The 21,395-nt window shown below is 38.8% G+C and overlaps 1 protein-coding gene and 1 pseudogene across 5 annotated transcripts in view; both read right to left on the bottom strand.

Annotated features, from left to right (window-relative positions):
* The window catches only part of SLC35B3 (solute carrier family 35 member B3), a 28,023-nt gene extending 8,753 nt beyond the window's left edge, over positions 1-19,270 (bottom strand). The window contains exons 1-9 of one of the 5 annotated variants that reach the window (XM_043590849.1): positions 19,186-19,260; positions 17,265-17,390; positions 14,909-15,048; positions 14,254-14,364; positions 13,111-13,404; positions 10,512-10,633; positions 6,763-6,917; positions 5,377-5,484; positions 272-369 (exon numbers count right to left, since the gene is read on the bottom strand). In XM_043590849.1, coding sequence (XP_043446784.1) covers positions 272-369; positions 5,377-5,484; positions 6,763-6,917; positions 10,512-10,633; positions 13,111-13,311 — 684 coding nt within the window. In that variant the 5' untranslated portion in view covers positions 13,312-13,404; positions 14,254-14,364; positions 14,909-15,048; positions 17,265-17,390; positions 19,186-19,260. Of the gene's footprint in view, positions 1-271; positions 370-5,376; positions 5,485-6,762; positions 6,918-10,511; positions 10,634-13,110; positions 13,405-14,253; positions 14,365-14,908; positions 15,049-17,264; positions 17,391-19,185 lie in introns of all 5 variants that reach the window. The other 4 variants (XM_043590848.1, XM_043590850.1, XM_043590851.1 and 1 more) reach the window with 4 other exon arrangements.
* On the bottom strand, positions 3,284-5,482 carry LOC122489251 (annotated as a pseudogene).
* Positions 19,271-21,395: the final 2,125 nt, after the last annotated feature.

Below are 21,395 nucleotides of genomic sequence, written 5' to 3'. Positions count from 1 at the left end.
ATGTAACAAAGGATTTTTTAGTATGTAAAAAACTCTAGAAATAGGGAAAATATTCATCAAATATTATACAATAAGCTCCATAGTGGTAATGGTATTTTTACTTTTTCATTTCCTGTAACGTTTGCATGGATTACTTTTGTGAAAATAATGATGACAAACCAGTTGGAAAATGCCGTGCCAGTCTCCAACACCAGAAGTGGTTCGCAAAATGAAGCACGTCACCATTTCTGAGCCTGTCCATCGTGGAGAAAAAAAACACCAGAGCACTTACCATTTCTGAGTTGGAAGCATTGTGCAGTTTCATGGCTTTCTCTTGAACGTTCCCAATGACGGCGTCCGCACACAGTGCCAGGGAAATAAGGATCACACCTTCAAGAAAGTGCAGAAAAATACAACCTCCTTATTTAAACATGTGAATGACACTCAAGATTTACCAGAGATTTAACTTGGCTGAAAAACCAAAGCAGATCTTAAATCACATTTGCTCAGTAAAAATGGATTATTTTCATCCACAACCAGCTATAATTGGGCGCATAGATGATAACGTCAAAAAAAAAAGGTAATGGACACTAATAAACTACATTAAAGTTGTCACCTTACTGTGTTTCATTATTATATAAAATAACAGTTCTGTTTAGGTTAAATGTTTGAAAGGAATACTCTATTAAACACATACAGAAGAAATTCTTAGGAGCTCTATCGGGACTGGTAGTTAGTTAATTGAAAAAATCAGATGAGGATGGAAATCATAAAAGAAATTACCTACATTATTAAAACATTTAAAACACATAAACATACACAGAGTTGCCAAGGTCTTTATTTGAATATGTGTCCTAACGAAAACCATACTCATAACACACACCGTTAATGATTTCCCAGTTGTTTTCCTTAAAAAGCATACAGGAAAACACAGGAACTTTGGACACAGTCGGGGGGCAGAATCCCTTCACGCTTTTATGATATCCTGCTATTTTTACAGTTGTTTCCTCCACACCTAATTCAACAATGATTCTGTTGACTAGTCAACCATATTGTTTCAATTAACAGAAACAATTCTCTCTTCAAACTCATTTTTAAATAATTTTAAAAAAATATTTACTTTTGAGAGAGCGCAAGTTGGGGAGGGGCAGAGAGAGGGGGACAGAGGATCTGAAATGGGCTTTGCACCAACAGCAGTGAGCCTGATGTGGGGCTCGAACTCGTGAACCGTGAGATCATGACCTAGGCTGAAGTTGGACGCTCAACGATTGAGCCACCCAGGTGTCCTTCATTTTTGCACAATGCAAGCAATATTATTACCTAGTTGTAACAGTACAACTGGCATGTACAAATCTGGAAATCAACACACCAATGCGAATAGGCACATCTACCTAAGAAGCAGGCGGTTGGTTACCTGAAGTGTTCAGGACACCGGTCACCAGCCATGTGCTTTACAGAAAGAACAAAAAGCAGCCTTGGTTACGTCTGCGAGTCTGCTGGGACCTACGGGAGTTTTCCCCTTTTCATTTTTTTAAACAATGCAGAAGCAATTACACGGAGCAGAAAAATATATGTGCATGTGTGTGCACTTGAGAATTTTCAAGTTTTCATACTTATTCTTCAGTTTGTCTTTTCATCATCTAACTTTGTGGTATTTATTACCTAATCATACATTTTTATTCACCAAACTTGATCCTGAATGCTCTTTTACTTATTTCAAATATGAAACCTGTCCTTGAAACAAAGACGGGCTATTGTTGAAGACTTGAATACAACATCCTCGCTCCCGGCAGGCTATTCAAAGACATTCTAAAAATGTTCTGAACAAAGGCAACACAGCATGAAAATGCTTGAACTACACTCTAAGGGGAATATTTAAAGGCAGACATTTATCTGCATAAGTAAATTCAGATATATTCACTTTACACATTCAAAGTTTTATTTATGTCTATCTTAAATAACTACCTAAACAGTTAATCTAATCTCCTTTAGATAATATTATTATTACAGATCAGAGACCATGATAAGTGCTCATCAGTTATTCTTATAATTTTTTTTTTTCAACGTTTATTTATTTTTGGGACAGAGAGAGACAGAGCATGAACGGGGGAGGGTCAGAGAGAGAGGGAGACACAGCATCGGAAACAGGCTCCAGGCTCCGAGCCATCAGCCCAGAGCCCGACGCGGGGCTCGAACTCACGGACCGCGAGATCGTGACCTGGCTGAAGTCGGACGCTTAACCGACTGCGCCACCCAGGCGCCCCATCATCAGTTATTCTTAATGATGAAGTATGACCAGGTTCTAATTTTCTTACAAAATATTTCCATGGGAGTTGGAAAAGGTCAGCGGTCATGTCACCTTGAGAGGTTGTGGGACCACCGACACCACTGACACCACTTCAGCCCATCTTTATTGTCACTTTCACCCTCAGCACACGCATGCGCTTTCATTCATACCCACTGTTCCATCACCTCAGTCAATCCTCCCACCACCTCTGTGTGAGGCAAGCTATCATCATGATCTCTGTTTTAAGGGGAGAGCACAAAGGGGTCTGGCACTTTAGCCAGGGTTATAATTTTAAGTGATCTGAACAGAATTTAAAGCCATGATTCTGACTGCAAATTGTGCCTTCTCTAAAAGTGCTTTTTCAATAAGTAAAAGAGTCAATTACCTCAGTTTCCATACATAATTTTCCTTTGAGAGTTGCTGACACGAAGCGTTCTTGAAAAATCTACACCATGTCAGACACATCTGTAACTATAAGCTTCTTTCTCAGAGGAAAACTCAGTGAAGTAATGATCACCTGTACTCTGAGCAAAGTTGAAACAGATGTTGTAAGAGGTTCCATCAGAATCTTTTGGTTGTTGAAGGGTTACTCCAAGAGGCTGTGCTGGTTACATTTAAACCCATTAACTTAGCCTGGTTAACCAGGTTAGTAAATAAAGAAGGCTGACGAACAGCCATGAAGAAAAATTTTGATTCTTAGGAATAGCAAAGCTGATGTAAATCATTTTCTTCATTATGTAGTACCTTTTTCTCATGAATAAATTTTTTCCCTTTCTTCAGAGTTCCTATGAACACGTAAGTATTTTATTTTATTTTATTTATTTATTTATTTATTTATTTATTTATTTATTTATTTTTAAATTTTTTTTTTCAACGTTTATTTATTTTTGGGACAGAGAGAGACAGAGCATGAACGGGGGAGGGGCAGAGAGAGAGGGAGACACAGAATCGGAAACAGGCTCCAGGCTCTGAGCCATCAGCCCAGAGCCCGACGCGGGGCTCCAACTCCCAGACCGCGAGATCGTGACCTGGCTGAAGTCGGACGCTTAACTGACTGTGCCACCCAGGCGCCCCAGTATTTTATTTTATTTTTACTCTCCTCCCCCCCGTTGAGGATCTACTGGCAATAAATGCAACCATATAAAAGCATAAATTATGAAAAACATAGCCATGATGTGCCCCGCCCCTCAGCCCAGGCCCTAAAAAAAGCCCTTCTGAGGGAGGGAAGAGAAGAACTGCCTAAGAACACTGTTGCCCCTGGGCCTGTGGGAGAAGCCAGGTGCTGCTTCAGCATATCTGGTAGTCAGTAGAGCAGGACAGCTCACACAGCTGGCCCTTGAAGTCCAGGTCAATGGTGAAGTCCACATCTCGATTATTATTGGCCCTGGGCTGAATGCCAATGGTGCCAAAGATCTCTCCGCCTGTTTTCACTGTCAGGTGGTCCTCCTTGTAGAACACTGTCTGCTCCCAGTGCGTGTGCAGGGACTCAGGGTGGTGGAGAAGCCTGTCCTCTTGGGGCAGCAAGTAAACTTGATGTTGAAGTAGGCCACCAGGGCGTGCTTCACTTGCAGGCAGAAGGGGGAGGTGAAGATTAGGTCTTCCACCTTGACAGTGTAGATGTCCACCTCCTTCATGAGGCGGGCATTGGTGACCAGCTGCTTGGGGTCCACCACATCCACCAGGGGCTCTCTGATGGCCATGTCTTTGACACAAGATATGTCAAAGCCATATATGTTCTCCCACCAGTGGATCTTCATAGTCTTAGTACAGCCGGTCTTCAATGGTTGTCACATATAGCATGGCTCAGTATGGGAAGATGAGGTCATTAGGTGTCAGCCACTTGTCTGGAACACCATATTGAGCATCGACTTGTAGAAGGGGCGGCAGTCCATCTACTCACTGATGATGATGTCTATCTTCTTCACTGGAACCTCTACTTTCTCCACCTTCCCCTTGGTGATGGTCACCACACGGTCTAAACTGTTGGTTTTGACAATCTGCACCACATAATCAGAGATACTGGAGCACTGGATCCCAATGACCAATGACCTTGCGGGCTCCAGCCTTGGTAGCAAACATACAGAGGATCCGTTGGCCAGAGCCCACGTCCAGTACCATGTTGTCCACAAAGAGGTGTCGGCTATGAAACATGGAGTTTTGGTACATGAGGGTAAGTGCCCATCTTTCAGCATCTCTTTCGAAATGCCAAAGTGAGCACTGCAATCAAAGTAGTGATCTTTGCATGTCAGCACTGGGCTTCCTGCTGCTTTCTGCCTGGCCCCAGGTGACCTCCATGATGCAGTCCGTGGCCTCGGCTGCTGCCACCTTTACCTGCACCTACTCCTCCTCCGGCCACTGAGACCTGCCCTGAACACGTAAGTATTTTAAATACTACTTTTGTCAGGCTAGGAGATGGGATGATACTAAGCTTATGAATAAAACTCAACAGAATAAGAATGACAATACTGTGTATATAATAATATAATAATTTCTCTTCAAGGTCATTAGAACAAAAACAATATTATAACACATTTTTTATTCTTATTTAGTTCTAAATATACAGAATACCTATTTTGCCTGTGAAAAATCTAAATTTTATTTGCAAAATTCCACGGGACACACAAGGAGGAAACTGTTCATGGTGGAAACTTCAAGCACTGTAAGGTTATAGACATATTTAGAGTACACAGTTCTATGTTAACATATAGCATAACTTTTCCTCTTTAGCTAAAATAATGACAAGTAAATGTGCAATTTAAATTTTTTTTAAAAAAAGAATAAAAAGTTACTACTGTGATTCTCCTATAACTAATGTGTATACTTCCGATTCAGCCATAAGAAACTCATCTATCATGTACTGGATCACAGAAGGTTTTGACTGGCCGCACAGCCTTTTGCCATGTCAAGATACCAGAGCACTAAAAAGAACTGTTACATTTGCAGGGTTGTAATATTTTTACTACATCTTATACAGAAAGTCCGAAAGCTTTATGTCAGATACGAAAATCATAGATGTCACATTAGCGTTTAAAATTCTCATGAAATTATAAAAGTTCTTATTCTAAACCCAATTGCCTGTAAAATCTGAGCAGCACAAACAATTTCCTTACCGGTCAGGTTGAAATTTGGTGCAACCGTGCTGTCAGCTAGGGTGAACCATATCAGGCCAAGGCTCATACATATGGCAGCAGACACATCTGCAATGTTGTAACGCTTCCCTGTGTAAAATAAATGTAAGCCAACCTCATTATGCACACGCCCACTTGACACAGTTTTAGATCTATGTGTCTAACTAAGTATAGCAGGATCTGCTTTTTATATCCAAAGTCAAAAACATACGAAGAATGCTTAGATCAGTGCCTTAGACAGTCACAGAAGGGCTTCGGAAAATTAAATTACCAATGAGCAGCAACATGTCCTTAGGAGTTAGATATGAGATCCTACCTTATCTGTTACGGTGAGTAAATATGAACATTTAAAGTGCATGGACATGAGTGCCTTTTTTACTTCGTGTATATTAGAAGATTCTGAATTTTCTTACAGCCCATACGTTTACAAAGTAACCAGAGCAATTTTTCAGGCTGCATAACTGTTTAAGTTTGCAACTACCATAATCAGAATTGGTGCGAATGAACCTATTTTAGTAGATCCATATCTAAATAATAAAATCATGTAGTGTAACTTTTTGGTAAGGATTGTTAAGGACGTATTACACATGCATGTGGTTTTTAATAGGGAAGGGTATCAGTACTTTTTCCTGCATCAACAGTTACCCTGAAATTATACATGAAGTAACTGACATCCATACTTTCATTTCAAAGGGCTTTTGTGGGAAGGCCTCTAATGTAAAAAATGAAGTCAGGCTGTATAAGAACTTTAGTGAAATAGAAACCCTTGATTGTCAAAACATGAATATTCTGCATGACTGTTATAGAAACAACAAAAATGTGTTCCACTTGCTATCATTGCTTCCTCTTTCGCTCCTATTTCCACATAGCCTGTAATTTAGCTGGGGCTCTAGGAAGTCAGTGAGCCAGCAGAGTTGGTAAAAAAGCAGTTCTGCTCAGGTTAACCTTTACTTCAGTGTGAGAACTGTCCGCGTGTATGATGGAGGTAGAGAGAGGAGCCCTGCAGAGCAGAAGAATGAAAGAATTGAAAAGAGGAGTTTTCTAGGTATTTCTGAGCTACGTCTTCAATAGATGAATGCAGTATTTCTGGAAATGTGATGGATTCCCGACTAAAAGAAAAAGTAATTTAAAAAAGTACTATTTTTATTTTTCCCCAGTCCAAATTACTGACGGCAAAGACTAGGGGATATTGCAGAAGTATCAGTGTTTTTATAATACCTTATTTTGATACAATGTCACTCAGAATTGTTCTGATATTTCGAATGTTCAGTAAAAAATATTAATTGGAGTTTCAGGTTTTTCCTAATGCTAGATGCCATAACAGATCCTCTTAGTTTCAAACAGTATGAAAACATATCATTACTATACCTTGAATAAAAACTCCTCCTAGCATAACAGGAATCAATTTGCAGCACTTGAAGATGACTTGGGTGGGATAATTCAGGTAGCCCAAGGAAGTATTTGATAACCCCATAGTACCCACAGTTAGAAAAGCTATTATCATGTAGGTTTTTCCTGGTATTCTGTAAAAGACAATTTTTAAAATCTTCATTTTGGGACCCGAGTTACACTATTATAAGATAATGTGTTTACAATGTGTAAATGTCTAATTTCTGATGAATATTTCTACAAATACTGGTGAAATATCACTATTTTAAAGGTTATCACGCTGTATTCATACAAAAGAATGTTGGTAAAAGCAACAATTTACCCTTATTTATTTGATCACAAGTGAGAACTTTCAGCTGTGTGAAACACAGTGTACCACAGAGTTCTGCAGATTCTTCTGGATGGTCTGAAACGTTGGTAAGAAGTTTTTTTTTTTAATTTTTTTTTTTTAACGTTTATTTATTTTTGAGACAGAGAGGGACAGAGAATGAGCAGGGGAGGGTCAGAGAGAGAGGGAGACACAGAATCTGAAACGGGCTCCAGGCTCTGAGCTGTCAGCACAGAGCCCGACGCGGGGCTCGAACTCACGGACCATGAGATCATGACCTGAGCCGAAGTCGGCCGCTTAACCGACTGAGCCACCCAGGTGCCCCGGTAAGAAGTTTTTTAACAGCAGTTCTACCTACGTATAAAAACCATCTTGACTAAATTTGGAAAAAAAGAGTTTTAAAAAACATTGACCTCCATAATGGTAAAAGGAACCTTAACTAATTTTCAACTTCTAAATTGTTGTTTCCTAATGTTCCCATCTAGCATTAGGAAAAATACGTCTAGCCCTTCTGCTAAAATATCCTGAGCAGAGTACCTGCAGAAAAAGTACATGGCAGTTTAAAACGCTGAACGTGATTTTTATCACCACAATGTCATATGGGTGAGCTCTAATTCTGTATTCCATAAAATGTTAAAACAATTAGCTTCAAGATGAGGTATCTGATTCCCCTCCTCATGATTCCAAATCACTACCTGGGGTCCTATCTGAATTTCCTAAAGGGGATTTTTAATATGACATCTTCAGAATTTTGCACTATTATTGTGCACTTTGACTGGATATTTAGTAGTCTAAAATAACCCTGTACACTGGTGTGACTAACACGTGAAGTACTATGCACATAATTAGATTATGCTGCATACTTAGATGTAGCTTCCATTTTGGGATTAAATCAAGGCAACAAAATTCCTCCATAGTTTTTATTTGGCTAGATATAAGGCAAAATAATTTACTGGAAAATTCAATTAAAATGTATCCTTCCCATTTACATTTCAATTTTCAGGCCTTTCCTACTCAACCGCTAATAGAGTAGTCAACATTTAAAGTCTGTGTGGAAATAACGTGGCATGCCCATATGCATCAGTGTAGAACACAAACACTGATTTACATGCTGTCTGTGGGGTCTAATCCTCAGTGAGGCATCACCAGGGAAGGACAGCACTACTCTTCCAGGTAATGACAGAAGTCACAGTGGTCAAATTTCCTCAGAGATAAATTGCAAATAGTGGCCAGAAAATTAAAAAAAAAAACCTCAAGTCAGAAAAATCATAAGGAATGTTGATTAAAAAGTAGCGTAACACAGGTCGAAAGAAAACCAGTCTGAAACTCAGGAGACCTATATTCAGAAGGTCACAACTCTGAGAGCAACTTGCCATAGAGACTCATGAAGGCCCCAGCCTCCTCCAGGGGTGTTCGCTCACTGGTGAAACCAGGAGGTTATTAGATTCATCATCCTGCCTCTGGGGTGCTCACTGGGTCTGTTTTATTTAGTATCTCAATTTCTTACTTCTTTAGACATGGTGGGGAAATTGTGACTTTAAATAGCCCCTTCAAAACCAATTTGACAGATCTTCCTTAAAAACTCAAATAAAGTAACAACAAAGTTACAAGGTAATCTTTGGTGAAAAATAACAAGTAGCGGGTTCAGGGTATTGCAACTTACAATATGCTCTACCACACATTAGGGAGTGGTCCTCAAAGGTCAGAGAACTTAAGAAACTCCCTTGAGGTCTTAGGACAGCTAATTAGAGGCCATGCCAAGACTCAAATACATGTTTTTTGACTCCATATCCTTTTCTCTTTCAAGTACAAGGTATTCATATAAACATAGGAAGAAAGGGGGGAAAAAAAAAACTAAGCAAAGAATCTGGCTGACTCAAGATTTAGAGAACAGTGGCATTTAAATAAATTCAGAAATATGTGACTGAGCATATTTTCATTGTAATATACCTTTAAAGACTTTTTCTAAAAATGTTTTTAATGTGCCATGGAAATGAAAAGATTTCAACTCATAATTATCTTCATCTGTAAATTCTTTTCCTACACTCCTTCATTTATGTTTAAATCAAAGAGAAATGATTTTATCTTTAAACATGTTACAGTCATGTGGTTTAAAGGCAGGGATAAACATGGCCGGAGGCACACTCCCCATCTCATTTGGGTAGATGACAGGGAGGCGTATCTTGGTATCACTTTCCATTTAAGAAAGACAGTGTTAGATTCTTTTACTTTGAAAACAGACGTCCAGCAGTTTGCAATTGGTAATGAATCATCAGGTTTTCCTGCATACTAGTCTTGACAGATATATTTAATTACTTTTTATTCTATCACCTGTGACTGAGAATGGCAGTTTTAGAGCATTAAAATAATACAAATGCTATCCTCAGATTCAAACATTTTACTATGACTGCTCTAAAAATTTATTGGCAGTAAAGAGGTTGAGAACTATGAATTAGGACTATGAAGAAATACCAGTGGTATAGACTTAAATATTTAAAATTTTATAGTTATCTTCTTAGAAATATCAAAAATATATTTGTAAGAAAAATAGCAGCTGTGAAAATATCCTATTTTTACTGAAAGATTGAACATTTGTGTCAATGAAGATCGAATGTCAGTATTATAGCTCCTTTACTGCATTTAAACTGGCCGATATATACATGAAATGTTCACATATTAAAGTCTGATATGACAGGATAACCACACTTACAGAAGTTACATTCAATTTCCTAACCTCCTCTTGTATATAATCAGGTTTTTATTGCACATTGTTCAGTATACCATTAAAAATATTTTGAGATATTTCTCAAATCTAGATGGTCAGTTTAAAATATACTGTTAAACAAACTCCTGTGGTTTTGATGAAAACACACGTTATGAAATTTCTCTGATGTCTAAACATGCAGTCTCAGGTCCTGGACATTACAAATACAACAATATTAAGCAGAGCATATCCCACGAAACATTAACTGTACATTTCAAAGACCACTATAAAAGTGGCATTGATAGTTCATTTCATCACTTTGTTCTTAGTAGCACTGTAAGTCTTTCAGTAATCACACCCACTTCAGTGAAATTTATAAAAACACTTATGTACACTTGATACTTTCTCCTGTTTCAAGAAGATACATTTACTGTAAGTTGAGCCTAAACTACATTTTTCTGATAACATTACACTGTAAGAGAGACCACTTTTTTTCAGGGTACAAAGAAAATATATTTAGTATTTTTTAGTAAGTTGATTATACTGATAAAAATTCTTGGGCATTAGATATGTTTTATTAATAGGAAATATGTATATTGCATGTATAACATACTCCATATTCCCAAAACACAAAACAAAAAATTTAACTACTACTAATGAATTTAACTGTCAAAAAAATAAAAACAAACTACATACCTTCTCCTTTTGTCCTGAATAAGCTGAAGTTCTATTAGGCCAAATATGGAGTAAAATGCAAACTGTACTAAAGTTAGGTACCAGCCAAAGGACTTAAAACCCTCCATTGAAAATATTAATTCCTGTCAAGAGATACATGAATACTGTTAAGTTCTTGGGCAAACCAATTTCTTCACAATAAATTCCTATAAACACAACATTAAATTTTTTTTTTTTTTTTTTTTTTTTTTTTTTTTTTTAAATTTTTTTTTTCAACGTTTATTTATTTTTGGGACAGAGAGAGACAGAGCATGAACGGGGGAGGGGCAGAGAGAGAGGGAGACACAGAATCGGAAACAGGCTCCAGGCTCTCAGCCATCAGCCCAGAGCCTGATGCGGGGCTCGAACTCACGAACCGCGAGATCGTGACCTGGCTGAAGTTGGACGCTTAACCGACTGCGCCACCCAGGTGCCCCTAAATTTTTTTTTTAACATTTATTTATTTTTGAGAGACAGAGAGACACAGCACAAGTGGGGAGGGGCAGAGAGAGAAGGAGACAGAATCCGAAACAGGCTCCAGGCTCTGAGCTGTCAGCACAGAGCCCGACACGGGGCTCGAACTCACAAACCCTGAGATCATGACCTGAGCTGCAGTTGGACGCTCAACCAACTGAGCCACCCAGGCGCCCCTATAAACACAACATTTTTAAAGAAACCAAGCCTCACCACCACCACCACCAAAAAAACAAACAAAACAAAAAAACCCACCAAAAATCAAAACACCATCCAAATCACAAGGCACATCAAAGGTAAAATTAGAGAAGTCCAGGAGGCCTTTCCAAAGAACTGAGTGAGAAAAACAAAGGGAGGAAGGCTGGCTATAAAGCAACATTATCCTATGCTTTGCTCTTTTAAAAAAAAAAAAAAAATTGCCAAAATTAAAAATTGCCCCCAAACATTGAGAAAGGTCCCTGGGTCAAGAACTCCTTTATGATACAATAAATATATTTCATTAGAAGTTTATTATCTCAGACCTGTTTTTTCTATAGGAATTTAATCAGTTCAAACCAATGTTATTTTTTGGAATATCTGGGCCATGGATTTTATGAAATTTCTCCTTGTAAATGGGTACTTATCTAAACACAATGTTGTGTCATGAAGTAACATTTATATTAATTGTTAATAAGCCATTATTAACAAGTCATTAAGAGGTATTCCAATAGTTATTTAGCTTAATCCAATAAATCACCCTCCCTCATAAACTCTGAACTAGATACTGTGTAATTCCCCAAATTTACTTCGTGTTCAAGTATGTCTGCAAGGTATTTAGGAATTTTCTGGCACATGAACTAAAAAACATGAAAATAGCTTTATTAAGTATGCTAGCATTCAGATATATATATATATATATATATATATATATATATAACTTCATTACAAAACCCCACCATTTTCTCTAAACTATTTTAAAGCTTTTCTTTTTTTCATTTATTTTTGAGAGTCAGAGAGCAAGAGAGAGAGAGCATGAGCCAGGGAGGGTCAGAGAGAGAGAGAGAGGGAGAGAGAATCCCAAGCAGAATCTGCACTATCAGTGCAGAGCCTGATACAGGGCTCAATCTCATAAGCTGTGAGATCATGACCTGAGCAGAGATCAAGAATCGGACACTTAACCAACTGAGCCACACAGGCACCCCTAAACTATTTTAATATGCTAGCAACATCAGTTGTCACAAAGTGAAAGTGATGTTTATCTAATTTTAAAAGAAGTTTTGCATAGATTATTAAGTCTCTGCTCATTAATCAAACAGAAAAAGATTAATATAAATTTGTACAGCAAACTTCTAATTCATTTTCCTTTCTAATGACTAACTCTGCTCCCAAACTATTTGGTAACAATGGTATTTTGAAGAAGAAATAAAATATTTCTTAACAAGAAATTGCAACCTTTCTGTGAAAAAATTTACTATTTTTCATTGTTCTTCATTGTGATATCTGAATTTTTGTATCATCTTCTAGTGGGGAAATTAGTTATTATAAATACTAAGATTTTTAATTCATGTTTTTATTTCACGCTAATACTCCTCATAGCATTTTTACAAGGTAAGGAATAATCAATTCTACCATCTTCTTTATTTATACTTCCTTTTATATTTCATCTATATATGATAATAAAAAGAATACAATAATTTTTAAGATCACTCTAATGAGCTCCAAGAATCAACCATGGGCTAGAATATGACTTTTGTGTTATTATCCAATTTTATTGGAGAATTATGTTCCAAAGTATCAGCGAATACTTGAATCACTCTTTACAAACACATGGGTGCATATTACCCCCATTTTGTTAAACACAATAAATAGTTCAAATTGTGTTCATAATTTTAATTTTTTAAGATGGTCTCCGTTCCTCTCCCATCTGAAATGTTCAATGTGAAATTTTGATCCCTGGAAAAAGGAGCACACTAACTTTTAGAAAGTCTTTTTCCATATTTAAAAAACTCAAAAATGTGAATAAACTGGTATCCTATGGAGAAAACTACCTTGGGTAAAACTATTAGTAATGCTCTTATTGACCTCAACTGTTATAAATAATTAGCATCTTGTAAATAAATATTTTTACCTGTAAATATCCATAAATTAGGTAAAATACAAAAACTCCAGCAACACATATGAAAAACTGAGTAAGTTTGTTAAATCTGCTGAGATTTATGCCAAGCACTACAACGTCATCTATTGACTTGATGTGTGGTGACATTGTCTGTGTTTTGGGAGGGACAGTTATAGAAATATATTTCCTGGAACTGTTGAACTTGAGATCCATTGTTCTTGTTTTGCTGCATTCAGTGCTTCCAAATTTATCTTTGTTGGTTTCCTCTCCTTTGTTCAGTGTTTCTTTTGCTTGCTGAGCCAAGTCCTAAAGAAGGAAATTAGCAATTAAAGCAAAACCTTTGGATAAGATACTATGCTCCAAGTAATAGTTCACATCACACTTTAAAAATTATACAGGCGAATCTCATTTTCTCTAGATATTAATATAGTAATTCCTCTATTCAAACTTCTAAGCAACCAAAAACAATGTCTACTCTCCAATTTATGTTTGCCTGGTAAAGACCAATATCGCTAAACATAATGCCATTCTCATTCCCACAGCAAACGTCAAAAGCTAACTTAGTGTTTATTTTTTATCTTTGTGTTTACTTATCAAGGAAGTAAATACGCTTTTATTGTTTTTATATGTATAAAGGATATAATTTTTAAAGCCCATGACAGTCTATGAGTAACATCTTCAACATTAAAGTTGATCTTTAATTGCACAAAAAAACTGATGCTCCCTTAAATACTAACACAATTTAAAATATACTTGCTAAGGATGTTTTAAAATAAACTCAAACAACTATAAGTTACTTTTAAAAAAGCTAGATTTGTCAGAGACTATAGAAAGGATGATATGCTTTAGCAACAGCATTTCTTAGGTTAAAAGATGTTTCCTTCCTTTGGAAATCATTTTAATTTAAAAAGTCTTTGGGGAGTTGTTCAATGGATTTCAAGTTTCAGTTATACAAGATGAGTAAGTTCCAGAGACTCACTATAGGACATAGTGCCTATAGTTAACAACATGGTGGTGTGCACTTAAAAATTTCTTAAGAGGGTAGATACCATGTTATACATTTTTAACCACACACACACACACACACACACACACACACACACACACAGAGGCAGACACATGGAAACTTGTAGAGATGACAGATATATGTATTACCTTGATTATTAGGTGATGGTATCATAGGTATATGCATATGTCCCAACTCATCAAATTGTGTTATGTTAAACGTGTAGTTTTTTTTTGTTTAAAAATTATACCTCAATACAGCTGTTTAAAAAAAAAAAGGAAATAAAGAAGTCTTTGGGGTTATAAAAAGCTGGAAAACATCATTTTTTGTTAGTCTGTGAAAAAAAGTCATGAGGACTCTGTAGATGACTGTCAGTTTCTCTTTGGATTTATATAAACTGAAAAATGAATTCCAAGTACAGGGTGAGGAGAGAGCAGAGTTAGGACAACTAAGCACATTTATGATGAAAAAATTATCCTAGAAAAGACTGTCTTTCACAACCCCAATGGGGACTAAAATTCAGACTAGTTGAGTAAAGAGGAGGGATAAGGATAATTTTGACAAAACTGTCTTGATGGCTTAAAATGGCAAGACTTAGTCACTTTGTGATCACTTCTCCTTTGCTGATCACAGAGATTAAGCAGGCCATCTTTAGCAATTTAAATATGGATCCAGGTTCTGAATACAACTTGTAACTAACCATACTCAGGCATCAAAGAACATTTGTTTTACAGTGCACCCGCCAAATTTCTAAAGAGAAAAAGCATAATTTTAAAAAGTTTTATTGTATTTCTTTTCCTTTACCTGTTTCTTCTTCTTTATATATTGTTCTTCCTTCCCACACTATGTTTCAATCACTGCCATCTCTGAGTTAAGACTTTTTAAGACATCTTGCAGGACACCCTTGAGATCTGACTTTCTTTATAAATCATGCTTCAAATGATCTTGAATGTAGAAGAAACAAAAACCTGAGTAACTACTTTCCACATGTGTAGGCATGGATACAGAGTACCATTCAAATAAATCTGATCCCCCTTAAGCTTCTCCTCCCTCCACATCTTTCAATCAAGCCCCAAACTGCCCACAATGGACTACTATTTCATTCCAGAAATAGACCATGGACTTTCAAACACCTCTACCTTATGTTAATGATGTTCTTTCAGCCTGATGTCTTCTTTCTCTAGGTCAGGGTTTGAAATAAGCTTTAGCGTTCCTTCCTTTGTGATACCCTCTCTAATTCCCCAGCTGGGAGAGAACAGAACTGAAAAGGCAAGACTCAAATCTTACTTATCTCTCTGTTCTTGGGATCCGGCATACTCTGCACCCTTAAAAAGGAACCAAATAAATTGGCCCTTCGTCTGGAAGTCCTGAAACCCCAGCTTGCAATCACTCTGTCTACCTGACTATGATTTTTCAAATGTACTGTGGTGGTGGCAAACTTTGTGAGCAAAACTAAAAATCTTATGGAAAACAGGTTGAGTAGGATGTACAAATATTGATTATATATTTACACGAGAGAATAAATAAAACTTCTAGAAGACCTCTTTCCTGCGTTTGTTAGTATCAAAAATTTCTCCCCAACCATATTCTGCTGAGATGTTTGTAATTTAGCAAAATGCCTGGCATATTGCAGTGACTCAAAAAACTTATAGCTACCTTTATGAGAAAGCAGTACAGCATGGTGCTTTCCCTATGCTTTGGATTTTGACAGATCTGAGTGCATGACCCAGCTTTGCTAACTGATTAGCTGAAGAACCTTAAGCAAATTCTTTTAACCTTTTTGAACTTCAGGTTGTACATCTTTAAAAGGGAGGGGGAGTGGTAAAAAATGTGCCTATCATAGAATTTTTTTTTAGTACTAAATGAAATAAATGTAAAAACATCTGGCATATAGTAAGACCACCAATGTTAACTATTACCCAACTTTTTTTTTTTAATTTTTTTTTTAACGTTTATTTATTTTGGGGACAAAGAGAGACAGCATGGACGGGGGAGGGGCAGAGAGAGAGGGAGACACAGAATCGGAAGCAGGCTCCAGGCTCTGAGCCGTCAGCCCAGAGCCCGACGCGGGGCTCGAACTCACAAATCGCGAGATCGTGACCTGAGCTGAAGTCGGACGCTTAACCGACCGAACCACCCAGGCGCCCCACCTATTACCCAACTTTTTAGAACTACTGCTAGTGCGATATGGTCGGCTGCTGGGAGACTCACTCCTCTGATGTGCAGTTGGAAATATGAATCTGGACTTCCAACCCGACTTCTCTTCTGAAATCCAGATCTCTATTTCCAAATGCATCTTTGAAAGCATTTCTACTCATGAGTTCCACTGGCACCTCATTTCAAAAATGTTCAAAGCTGGGAGTGCCTGGGTGGCTAAGTCAGTTAAGCCTCCGACTCTTGATTTTGGCTCAGATCATGATCTCAGGGGTTCATGAGTTCTAGCCTCACACTGGACTCCATGCTCTCAGTGTGTAGCCTGGTTGCAATTCTCTCTCTCTGCCCCTCCCCCATGCTCACTCTCTCTCAAAATAGATAAACTTAAATAAATAAATAAAAGTCCAAAGTTGAACTATGTTCACCTCCAAACAAACCTGCCCTTCCTATATTCCCAATCTCACTTATGGTATCGAGCGGAAAATCTGTAAATTATCTTAGGTTCTTTCCTTTTCCTCAAATTTACATTTTGCCAAGGTTCCTGTTGACTCTACATCTGTAAATGTATTTAAAATCTGTTTCTGAACCTACCATTAGCAGCTGTTTTCTCTTGCCTAGATTACTAGGCATCACTAGATTACTGTTTATAATCTCTTCTTCCCTTTCTGATCCCTCTTTCACACTGCTCAACATGAATACCCACTATGCTATACCTCTGATTAAGGCCCTATACATTACAAGCTGGGCGATTCTCTGGACTCTCATAGCATTTTATAAAATTTTTTACAAATACCTAAATCATAACAGCATAACTTTTTGCTTTTATGGTTGCTTCCCTCAGAAGCTTCTGAAATCTTTAGGGGAAGAGAAGATATCATCTTCATTATGTTTCAACACATAACAAAAGTGTAAAATATGAAATTAAGGAGTCTATTGCACTCTAGTAAGCACCAATTTAATCAACAGAATTCTGCTCCTTTCCAACAATTTGCCACTTTCAACACACCTATTGGCAATCTTAGGAGCCGCAGATCTGTGCCAGACATGTAGAGTTAAATCCCTTCAGCACTGTCACTTCTTGGACATCTGTGCCAAAATATTGACATCTCCACTGAAATTTCCCACAAAGCATCTGAAATGAACATGGAAATAAATTCATTTCTTTTGCTTACTTGAGGTACCAGTTCCAGAAAATCTGCCTTGCAAGCTTTGCATTTAGAATGCAGTTTTATTAATCAGAACATCACTGGTCAGATCACATGACTGATGAAGGAAGACACTGTAAACTCTGATACCCAATAACTGTGATCCTAATGTGTGAAACCTTCCGTTTCAGATATTAATGATGGATATCAATCAATATCCACAGAACCTAGGCCAATGTCCTTTCGATGCAGGAAAAATAAAATCCAGCATAGAATTAAACCTGTTTTCAAATTAAATGATCAACATTTTGCTCTGCTTTAGACATTCACAGTAACCCTTAAACTAAGAACAAAAAACCCCACAGGTGTGAATCACTGCCTGGGGCCTCTCCGGTTCTTAAAGTCAACACATATATTTAACTTTAGTTACTTGTTGGTACAAAGCAACTGCTAAAATGGGAAAAGGCAGCATTTTCAGTATATAGTGACATATAAAAATTATAAATAACTGGTAATTACATTGGTTTGCAATGACCCACTTAAGTTAAAAATCTTTCAGTTCATTTCTTAATCTAGTTCTTTTCCAGTCTTTAGAAGAAAAGTTTCCCACTACTAAAGGGTAGAATATGAGGAAATTACATTACAGTGTAAATAACCTGAACATACTTTACTCTGTATTTTGCCATACTCGTTGTTACAAATAAAATAATCTTGCCATTGTATCTACATTAACTGGACTCTATTAATTGTTCACCTATGGGTTATGGTTATAAAACAAAAAAAGGGGGCTCATTTCTTTGTACACACTTCACTACACGAAGATCAAACAGGGTACTCATTTTTGACAGTTACTCTATTTTTTTCCAAGGGATAAATCTAAGCTTTGGATTTAATATAAAGAAATTAAGTACAAATAACACTCATCCAAATTATTTTCAAATGCTGCCGTATCTCTCCCTTGCAAGGCCCAAACTATCTCAATTCACTTAGGAAAACGTGAATCCAAAAATCTACCCTCAACATCGACATGTGAGACCCTACCTTAGAAGAAATGCATATGCCCGACACTAAAAAAAAAAACCCACTGTCAGCACACCAAAGCATTCCACCTCCTTTCAGTATTTCTTTAAAAGAAAAATAAAAAGGCGGGGGAGAAAACTAAGCTGCAAAGACTGGAGAATCTGCATAACTTTTAGTGGAAGATTATGACATAAATTTAATAACCTGGCAAGAACGATCCCCTTGCACCGCAAAGCAGATGGACAGCAGAAGACCCTAAGTACTTTATCTAACGCAGAACCCGGAAGTAGCTCTTCACTCAAAAGCAGTCTTGGGAACCCAGGCGACTGCCAGTTCTCCAGAGGCCCCTCACTAGTCTAAAAGGCCCTCCTGGAAGTGGCCTCACTCCTGAGTCCACAGACCGGGGCCTGAGGGGGTTCTAGCCGGCCGCAGGGCGCAAAGGGGACAAGGAGGGACACACACACTCCTCCCTAGAAACCGTGCCAGGTTTCCGTTCTTTAAAAAAGGAAGTCATCCCCGCCCTCCATCCTGCCCTCAATCCCCTCGCCGCACGCTCGTTATAGATGAGGAAGATAAGCTGTGTCCAGGTTCTCTGGGGAGGGGAGGGTCTGGGTCCCGAACACGGCGAAGAGCCGGGGGTACACGTCCACTCCAGAGCCGTTAAGCCACCTGAAAAGGTGACCCCAGCCCGGGTGGCGCCTGCCAGACGGAGCGGTCTCCCCCTCCCCAGGTCGCCATCACCTCCTTCTCCTCTCCGCCTACCCCTGCACTTTCCACAGCGGCCGCCGCCTCCTCGCAAGGTGTTCGCCTGGCCTGCGCCCGCGCGCCACTTCCGCCTACGTGTCCCCGCGCGCGTGCGCAGCTGTGCGGCCCCGCCCCCTCGCCGGCCAGGGGTCTCTAGCGGCGAGGGCGCGGTTACCTTTCGCGCATGCTCTGTCTTCTCAGGAACCTGGGTAGAGCGCAGCCAAGGTGGGCGCTGCGGTGCCCGGAGTGCGTTCCTGCGCCCACTAAAATTTGCTTAGGAGCGGGGAGCGCCGATCGGGTAGAGTGTTCTTATCCTTTGATCGGTCTTCGCTTGTTGCTGGTCTCTGAGCCTCTGCAGCCTCCGGGTTGCTTCGGCCTCGTACTCCCGGGTCCCTCCCCCCGTGGGCCACCACGCTGGGGGCCACTTCCACTGCCATGGGCCTTTGCTGATATTTGGGAAGGAAGACTAGTGGAGAATCTTGAACCCGGAATTAGAAACACTGGGGTTTCCTCTTCCCTCCTCTTGATGCAGATGAGATGGCATAGTCACCCTGTCTCTATTATGTTCTTGCCTGACTTGCACCTGCTTTCTGGTGACAGCGGACTGAAGTCGCACTTGGGTTGCTTCTGACGTTATAATTCACCTTGTAGCTACAGCAACCCCAGGCCTTCCAACGTGACACGAAAGTTGACAGCATTGTTAACACAATGTCACTTACTGCTCAGAATGTACATACATCCCGTAGCTTTGCCAGCCATCAACACTAAACATTTATCCTGCATTTAGGGTTACATCTGCGGTCGCTGAGATGTAATGACATGAACCCCAAGATGGGATAGCTGCGATAGCTTTAGGTAACACTAAGGTGGCCCGGAAGGCAAAGATTACTGTAAGGAAGCCAGAACATTTTTTGAGTGCATGATTTGGATACCCATAGAGGGATGGATTGGATTAATGTATATGTTAACATCAAGTCAGTTTCGCACAGCTTTGACAATTTCACAGGCATTATACAGAAAGGGCAACATTTGTATTTTGTCTTGGGTGTGAGGGTTTATATCAAAGACTGGCAGATATCTCCTAGTATAAGCGAGGTGAGTGTGGCTAGGCATTTTTATTTAATCCTTACCAACCTGGTACAAGGTCAGTGTTATCAGCATTTTATAAATGTTGAAATTAGGACTTAGAGAATTTTAATTTCCCACTGAGACAGTAAATGACAAAGCCATTAACGATGCCATACTGTTACCTGAATAATGTGGACTTAAAGGCATTTGAACAACAGTTCTTTATTGAGCACCTATTAAATGGGCATATGCAGAGTTTGTATACATAATCCATAAATTACAAGTATGGGTTCCTTGCCCTCAAGGAGTTGTGGGCACAAAAGAAAAGGTAAATGTCAGCATAGAACAACTTATTGTACAAGGGACATCATAAGTTACCCTCTACTTCTGCCTGGACAATTACCATAGCCTTTCTGACAGGACTTTCTACTTCCCCTTTATTTCTCTACTTCCAGTTTCCATTCAGCAGCTTGCTGTTTGCGCCTCCCCCATGTATTATGAGAGCAGAGATTTTGTCTCAGTCACAGCTGTATTGCCATCATCTAGAACAGAGTGCTTGGTACAGTCTGCACTCAGTTGCTGAGTGAATTACCAAGATGCAGTGCCAAATGAGGGTTAGGACAGGAGTATGGAAATCCAGAAAAAGTAAAGTATTGGCTGGCATGGCTTATGAAGGCTTCTTCTAAAGGGAAGAACCTAGATGATGAGGATTCCAATGGCTTTGAAATGGGGGAAAGGGGAGGGAAGGCAGTCCGAGCAGAATCAACCAAAATAAACAGAGACATTAAACAGGCAGTAATCGGATTTACAGTAATGCTAATATGCTGATCTCCACGAGCAAAACTAAGACAGGAAAGCAGCTAATAGCTGGTGTGTGAAAATTCAGCCTTGCCTCACCGAAGGCTCATGTATCATTTCCCTCTTTACTAGCAAATTCCATCCTTCCTAGATTGTATCCGTTAGCTATTATCAATTCCAGACGGACTGGCAAATACATTTAGAGCATAGTTGGAATTTGTTTTAAGCTATGAAAAAGAAAATACTGAAAATGACATGGAATTTAATGTCTGGACATCCTCAAAACCCAAACCAGACCAACCCAAACCAAACCAGAAAAACAACCCAGGGAATTGGGAATCAAGAGGTCTGCATCCAGGAGG

The sequence above is a fragment of the Prionailurus bengalensis genome, chromosome B2 (genome assembly GCF_016509475.1).
Source record: "Prionailurus bengalensis isolate Pbe53 chromosome B2, Fcat_Pben_1.1_paternal_pri, whole genome shotgun sequence".
NCBI classification, from domain to species: Eukaryota; Metazoa; Chordata; class Mammalia; order Carnivora; family Felidae; genus Prionailurus; species Prionailurus bengalensis.
The sequence above is the reverse complement of the archived record's forward strand: the minus strand, read 5'-3'. Positions and strand labels throughout refer to the sequence as shown.